Here is a 7,981-nt window from a genome sequence, read left to right on the forward strand (position 1 = left end):
AACTAATCAATCAGTTAACAAAACAACCAACCAGCCAAGCAATCAGCCAATCAACCAATCAGCCAGTCAATCAACCAAACAACCAACCAGCCACTCAGCCAGCCAACCAAATAACCAATTAGCCAGCCAATCAACCAACCAACCAACCAGCTGACAACACATTCAAAACAGGAGGTACCATGATTGGTTCCTTCAGGCACCATGGCATCATTCCATGGGACGATGATGTTGACGTCATGTTAAACTGGAATGACTCGTCCAAACTCTACAAAGCATTGAGCCAGTACAAGAATGAAGAATATTCGGTATATGCCGGTCTAGTAGCATCACTATCCTCATACATATTCAAAAATACCGACAACAATATCGACTTTAACATGCGGTTCGCCAGCAAACGGTTTCAGTGGAAGTATTACTCAAATAAGGCCAGGAAAGTACTCATCTGGCCTTACAAATATCCGTACATCGATATTTTTTTTTACGAAGATAACTCCACGCATCTCAAATTATCCTCCCAATCTTTCCCAGAGATTTATGAGAAGAAGTTAGATTTGATGTTCTATAATTTTTTTTTGATCTCTTGCACGACATGATCTTATGAACGAAATCACCCGTCTTTATTTTTCTGATTTTCTGCATTTTGTTTATAAATCAAAAAATTTGGTTGATGAGTTTGAAATTGGCGTAGAATCACGTCACCAATACCAGCATGAAGTCGCGGAATTTGATTAAAAATGCATTTTTAATTTCATTCCGTTATGAATGCGAATGTAAGTTTTCAAGGTTTTATGATACCTTTTTAAAATATCATAAAATATTTCAACCAATTTCAACCAATTTCAAATTAAATTCCGAGTAATTGATTGAAATTCTCGCGTTAACTTTTGAACCGGCAACTTCATGGCTGGTGACTTAATAGATTTTTAGCCATATCAACTAATGAAAAATAGTAGCAGACAGACGAATCTTTTGTTTAGTTTAGTTTATGTTTAGTTTAGTTTTAGTTAATGTTTAGTTTAACTTCATGCAATCATAGATAAACATAATTGGAGACTGGTTCTTAAACGACGTTGTTTTGATACTGTATATTATGTCAAAATTTGTAATGAGTTTTGTTTAATCGAAGTTTATATTTTCTACAATGAATGATCATTTGCCCCACACCCCCCTCATTAAATTTGGCCGCTACCCTACCTTTACCCCAGTCTGCTCCACTAGGAACCTTAACTATTCCAAACTTGCACCGCCCATATGTAATAAATAATATTATTTAATAATATATAATATTAATACTAATAATAATAAATATTATTATTAGTAATAATAGTAATCAATTTATTGAGAAGAACTATATGTTGGATTGATAGACAGATATATATATATATATATATATATATATATATATATATATATATATATGTATTCAATTAATTTGTTATAGATATATATATATGTATGTATATATATATATATATATATATATATATATATATATATATATATATATATTCGATTATTTTGTTATAGATAACTATATATATATTCGATTATTTTGTTGTAGATATGGTAATGTAGTTTATTTTTATTGTTGTTGTTATTATTGTATTAACTTATTTTTTTTAATTTTATTTATTTATTTTTTTTAATTTTATTTATTTGTTTTTTTAAAAATACTATTTCATATGTTTTTTGGACATTTAACTTATTATCATTTATTAGATATGAGCGCATCTATTTAAATCTAGGCTCTTTATTTAAATGTTATGTTATGTTATTAAGTTGTCTTGAATAACTTTAAACAATATTTTCTGCAGGCTAATCTTTCCATTAAGCAGTCGACCGTTTGAAAGCCTCTCCTTACCGGCTCCTTGCAACTTACCGAAACTATTCGATTCCAGAAATATCGATATCGACACGTGCGTCTCGAGTTCGTTCAACCACAAAATCGATTTGCCGATGCTGAAATCGCCCATCACTGTTCCTTGCAAGACCTTGGATAAAAGTATCCCAACGGTTAACCGGACTCTAATAAATCGGAATAATTTCTTAAACCGATACGATACCAATAAAGAGACGTGGATTAGTAGGAAAATTAGAAAATTAGTGATTAGGAATGAGCTAGAGGGGTCCAAAGAATTAATAGTTGAGGTTTTAATTATCAATGACCGGCCCGTTAATGTCAGTATTTTAAAACCGTATTGCACTTAATATCTAAATTGTGACGTCAAAGGTACCAAAGATCATAAAATAATATAAGTTTATAAGATATTATTTTAATTTTAAAATAACAACAACAATAATAATAATAAATAATAATAATAATAATTGCCGTTCGGATAAACAGCAAAGGCGCCACTTCAATATTTTGTGTCATTTTATTGGCGTTAATATTTCTTATTTGTGTTTGTTTATTATATATATATATGAATGTTTGTATGTATGTAACCAAACAACAACATCCCAATCATCATCATCACCGCTAACAACATCATCATCAGCAACATCATAATCTTCACCATCAACACCTTCTTTTCACCATCGCCAAGCACCAAATTGTTGATTGTTCTCCGTGTTCTAAGTTGAAGTAGATGGAAGTTGGTTTGAAAAGTATTTAATTGTATCCATCATTTAGATCCCGGATTCGCATATTAGTAATTTCAATTTTTAGATCCGTTACATTAACTAATAAAAACCATCACTTACTACACACACACACACACACACACACATAAACATAATCATAGAAACAAACACACAGACAAACACACAGACAAACACAAACATACATACAAATACAAACAAACAATTATGCATACAAAGTAAAACAAACATTCATACCGACATGCCTTTAATAATATACCCGGATCTCATGTTGTTACACTGATGATTGCCATAGATGACTGATGATTTACCACAACACATACACACGCACACACATACACGCACACACAAAGCGATAGTTAACCCGTTAGGCAAGTTGTGTATATTTAATTCAGAAATAATAACTGTTTCATAAATATTCATCGATGTTAAACTACTTTCACGTAAGATTTTTTAAGATACATCTGCTATTTGGTGTGTGTGATAGGATATTTATTCATAATAATAAACAGAAAACCATACAGACACACGCAGACATGCAAACACACACATACGCATACATACAATTGTTTAGTTTAATGAATTCTTTCAATTAAATTGACCATTAAGGTTAAGTCTGATGTATATTTAATTTAATTATTTTTAATTTAATCTTTGTTTATACACACACACCACACACACACACACACATAGAGAGAGAGAGAGATAAAGAGAGAGATAAAGAAAGAGATGTGTCTAATATTACGTAACATTCACATATATACAGTTGGTTCCACACAAACAATATGCACAATATATAAAAATGTATATATATACTTATATAACTTATTTGTTTGTGTGTGTTGTGTGCGTGTGTGTGTTGTGTGCGTGTGTGTATGAGTTTGCGTATGTGTGCGTGCGTGTGTAAACGTACGTGTTTTCTAAAACTGTTTACTATTTAGATTATTTTCGGAGGAAACCAGGCAAATGATAAATTGCTACTCCTTTTCTCTCTCTCTCTCTCTCTCTCTCTCTCTCTCTCTTTCACTGAATTGATTATTTAAATTATTATTATTATTGTTGTTGTTGTTCTTATTATTACTATTATATTTTTTACGGTTTTTGTTGCTCCTACTAAGAAATCTTTAACATTATACCAGTATGGCAATATAATGTAATGTTTCTTCTAATTTTGAATACAACGGGCTTGAAAGTTAACAGCGTATACCAAATGATAGAACCAATTTGTCAACCAATCTTCAAATCACAAATGATAGAACCAATTTGTCTACCAATCCTTATCAGAGTTCGCAGAACGTGTGGCTTCCAGACTCCAAGCAGTTTTTGGAAAACTTGGACAAATATGATTTCATGTCAATTTACCAGTCTGGCCGCTAGCAGTTGACAGTTTAGTGGCTCCGTAGTTCGTATCGTAACAGATCGATTTTGACAACTCTATTGCATTGTATTGTATTTGTATTTGATTTGATGACTTGTATGGCGCCCCTCCAGAATGACATCAGAAGCGCTAGCATGGCTGTGGATTGTTGAATGGATGGTTTTTTAAACGTTTCTGGAACATCAGTCGATCCATGCTGCTGAATCTTTTCAGAGCTATTGGCAGTGCATTCCAAATTTGAGCTGCCGACAACGAAATTCTTCTTTTTTCCAAAGCGTGAAGATTTGTGCTGTGGACTCCCGAGATCTCCATTATCTATGTTGTCTGATGCTGAAGTCCGATGTTGAAGTCTGACGTTGAAGTCGTTGTATCTGGAACTCTCCAGAAGTCAGTTCTGGAGAATCTTCTGGTTTTCGTTGTAAGTAGCTGAAGCATTTTCCATACTTGGAAATTTAACTCAAAATACCGTGAGTTCGCTGATGACGTTCAGATAATAATTGGTTGTAATAATTCAGCCTTGTCGTTTGGATGTTTTGTAGATAGATTTGTCAGTCGTTGGCCTAACTGCTTGGAAGCGCCTACCTCCTCCCGATCTCCATGGAACAAGATCGGCATTGGAAGAATTTTCTCGAAAACTCAGAGTTCATCTTTTCATGAAGTAACCCACCTGATTCAATCATGCAGCGAGTTGAGTATTATTAGAGAGCTCTATATAAATTTCATAATGATAATAATAATAATTCATAAGATCATGATTTTTTATCTGTTTTTGTCTCACACACACACACACACACACACACCACACACTTTCATACACACATACAACCGTACATACATATATACATACACATACACACGTGTATACATACATACATACATACCAAACTATTTAAAAGACATACATTAAAAATTCCAAAGAAATTTTCTGCAGCAGCTCACACTCGCAGTAACGAGTTTAACATTTAACGTTACATGCTAGGATATTGCTTTTTTTATCTATATATTTGTTTGTTTGTATGTATGTTCGTTTGTATGTTTGTTTGTATATATGTATATACACGCACACACACACTTACATACACTCTAATACATTTGAATGAATATATGCGTGTGTGTATGCTTGTGTGGGTGTTTGTATATATGAATGTGTATCTTGATAATGTCTTCTAGTCCGTTTGTAAGTCAATGAAGATTTCAAATTTTAGAAAAAAAACATGATAGGTGTAAACTGTATTGTATAATACACATGCTCATTACTGTTCACCTTACATGCTAGTAATTTGAAAGCTTTTGATAAGAAGAGATCTGTCAGGAACATTCTATTCTTTCCGACTAAAACGCCAAAAGCTTGATGACATTATTTTCTATTGCTACTGCCTTTATTAGGACCAGAAAGTTTATCTAAAATACCTCGTTTTCAAAGAGTTATTCGAGAAATTTTGATGGACAAAAGACGTTACTATATTTTATAGATAAATCATCCCATCATATTTTTCGGTTATTTGTAGAGATTTTTTAGCCTCGATGTAGTTAAGAATAGAATTTCAGCAAATTTTTGGATGAAGAACTCTTCCAAAATGTTAATAATAAACCCGATCAATTCAGGTTATGCCCGCTTTTCTAAAGCAAAAAAAGTGTAAATTTACGATGAATTAGTCAATTTTGGCGACTAAATCAAATTTGTCTAGGATCTGGCATAAGCCAAATCCGGCTCTCTGATTATTATTCAAAAGTAGTAGTATGTATATATATATATATTATATAATTACAATTTTACTATTATATATATATATATATATATATATATATATATATATATATATATATATATATGTAAAATTACTTGTCGACCGTGTATATATCGATCATATATTCCTATTATAATTTTATTCCTTCATAATATTTCAAACACATACACACACAAACATACAGACGCAAATATTTTTGTGTATACAAATATTTATATATATATGATAATTTTGTCATGAATTATAAATTTACTTAAAAATCGTGTTAGAATGAACAATTTGTGAACGGTGGCCTGCGACACAAGAACTTTGTTTTCTTTTAGCTTTGGTCTCCTAATCGTTACCTAATTATTATTAATTTGGATTGATTGAATAAAATTTGATTTGATATATATTTTGGGTCTAGACTACAACTACAAGTTGAATAATGCCGAAAACGCAGTTATCTTTATAAATAATATATATATATATATATATGTATATATATATACATATTGTGCAATACACCACAAAACATTCAGTCTTACACGGTGTCCGCATATTCTACATCATAACTTTTATTCCCTTAGTTGATATTCTGTTGAATACGATGTTGTTGATTATTATGAATGCGGGTGTGACATGAGACAATAATAGCTAATGGCCTGCTTTTACATAGCTTCAAAGTTGTTAAATAAAAATCACAATTTAACGGTACACTTTTTTGATTATTATATTCATTGGTTTTTTATAATTGGATGTGATTGACATATATGCACATATAAATAGGCACACACACACACACTCACACACACACAATGTCATGATCTAATATTATATAATTTATTTTATTGTTGTAAAAATACTTCTAAATATTGATTCGTTTTATGTTATTTAATCTTTTAACTTTTAACATGATAAATAGAGATCAGTGAATCTATAGTCGACCATACAAGTAAGCCGAATTTAGCCGAATGCAAAAAAAACCTACAATTTCGGAAAAAAAAATTATTTCTTATTATGAAAAACAAGCTACTACTAAAGCAAACAGCAGACGATTCATGTCTACCCAAAAAATTGTCTACCCATAAAATTTTCATCGATATAATATTCAATCTCTTTAAGCTCAAATTCACATACATATTTTAACAGCTATGATGACCAAAATAAATTTTCCGCTAAAAATTCAACAATTAATGGCGGAAGTTAAGCTGTTTTAAGCTGCTTAAGAAGTTAAGCTACTTCGTTAAGCTGCGAAAAAAAAAATTCAACAATTATCCTTCTGGATTCCCGCCAGGTGATGGTTTAAACAAAAATTGCAATATTTGGTAATTCGGTCCTTAAAAAGAGCCAAAGATGAATGTCAAATTTCGCCCGAATTTTCAGAGCGTTTCTGGCACATGTACAGTTTACACTAGAGCCCCAAGCGGATAACCTCAATGCTTTATAGTATTGCTATCTTCTAATTTTAAACATGAGCATAAGATGACGGATAATGAGCAGTGCAGATGTGGGCATAAACTCTGCTGATTTCTTATATAACAATAACTCATATATAATTAAATATTTTTACAATATTCTATAAATTCTACCGAATGTTTGGCGTTAATATGTTTGTAGCTCGTTTTTTCGATTTTTCTCACCAAAGTGTTTTGGAGAACGTTTAGTTTATTAAAACTCAAAATAAACTTATTCTCCGAATTCATGCTGCAAATAAGGCCATATTTCGATTCCGAATGAATCATCATCAGTGCAAGTTGAGTGGGTTGGGAGTGAGGTTGTCCTTTTTTGTTGTATATATATTTTTGGTTTATTGATGTCAATTAGGACAGCTCCTGCAATTTTAAGACGCGTGTAGTAGTGTTCTGGTATATTACTTTGATGTTGCTGTCGAGGATTTCACGGCTTATAGTGATTGAGTGTGTTAAGCTCAAATGGGAATTGATAGTTTATGCATCGTAAGCCTTCTAGTCAGTGAGGAGGTAGTGGTAATCCCGATATATGAGTCATGTTGACATGCCTTTGTACAGATGAATGTGAATGAAAGATTGAATGAACAAACGAACGAACAAACGAACGGATGAATGGTCTCTAATGCGGCCCTCACAGCAAAATGTTTGCTCACATCCGACATAATGCTCCAAGACGGATCTACCGAAAACATTCATTCATTTATTGATTGTTTCTATCAAGACATTCTCGATATAAATAAAAAACAAACAAAAAAATCAAATAAAATGATGGAAAGATTGTTTAGTTAAAAAAAGAAAAAAAC

General features: G+C 31.7%; 1 protein-coding gene across 1 annotated transcript; it reads left to right on the top strand.

Annotated features, from left to right (window-relative positions):
* Positions 1 to 179: 179 nt before the first annotated feature.
* Positions 180 to 2,588, top strand: HELRODRAFT_182656 (hypothetical protein; the record flags this gene model as incomplete). Its single annotated transcript, XM_009033390.1, has 3 exons — positions 180 to 544; positions 1,815 to 2,178; positions 2,499 to 2,588. 3 exons carry the CDS (start codon positions 180 to 182, stop codon positions 2,586 to 2,588), a joined length of 819 nt encoding a protein of 272 aa, XP_009031638.1.
* Positions 2,589 to 7,981: the final 5,393 nt, after the last annotated feature.

Source organism: Helobdella robusta (assembly GCF_000326865.2).
Source record: "Helobdella robusta unplaced genomic scaffold HELROscaffold_90, whole genome shotgun sequence".
NCBI lineage: Eukaryota > Metazoa > Annelida > Clitellata > Rhynchobdellida > Glossiphoniidae > Helobdella > Helobdella robusta.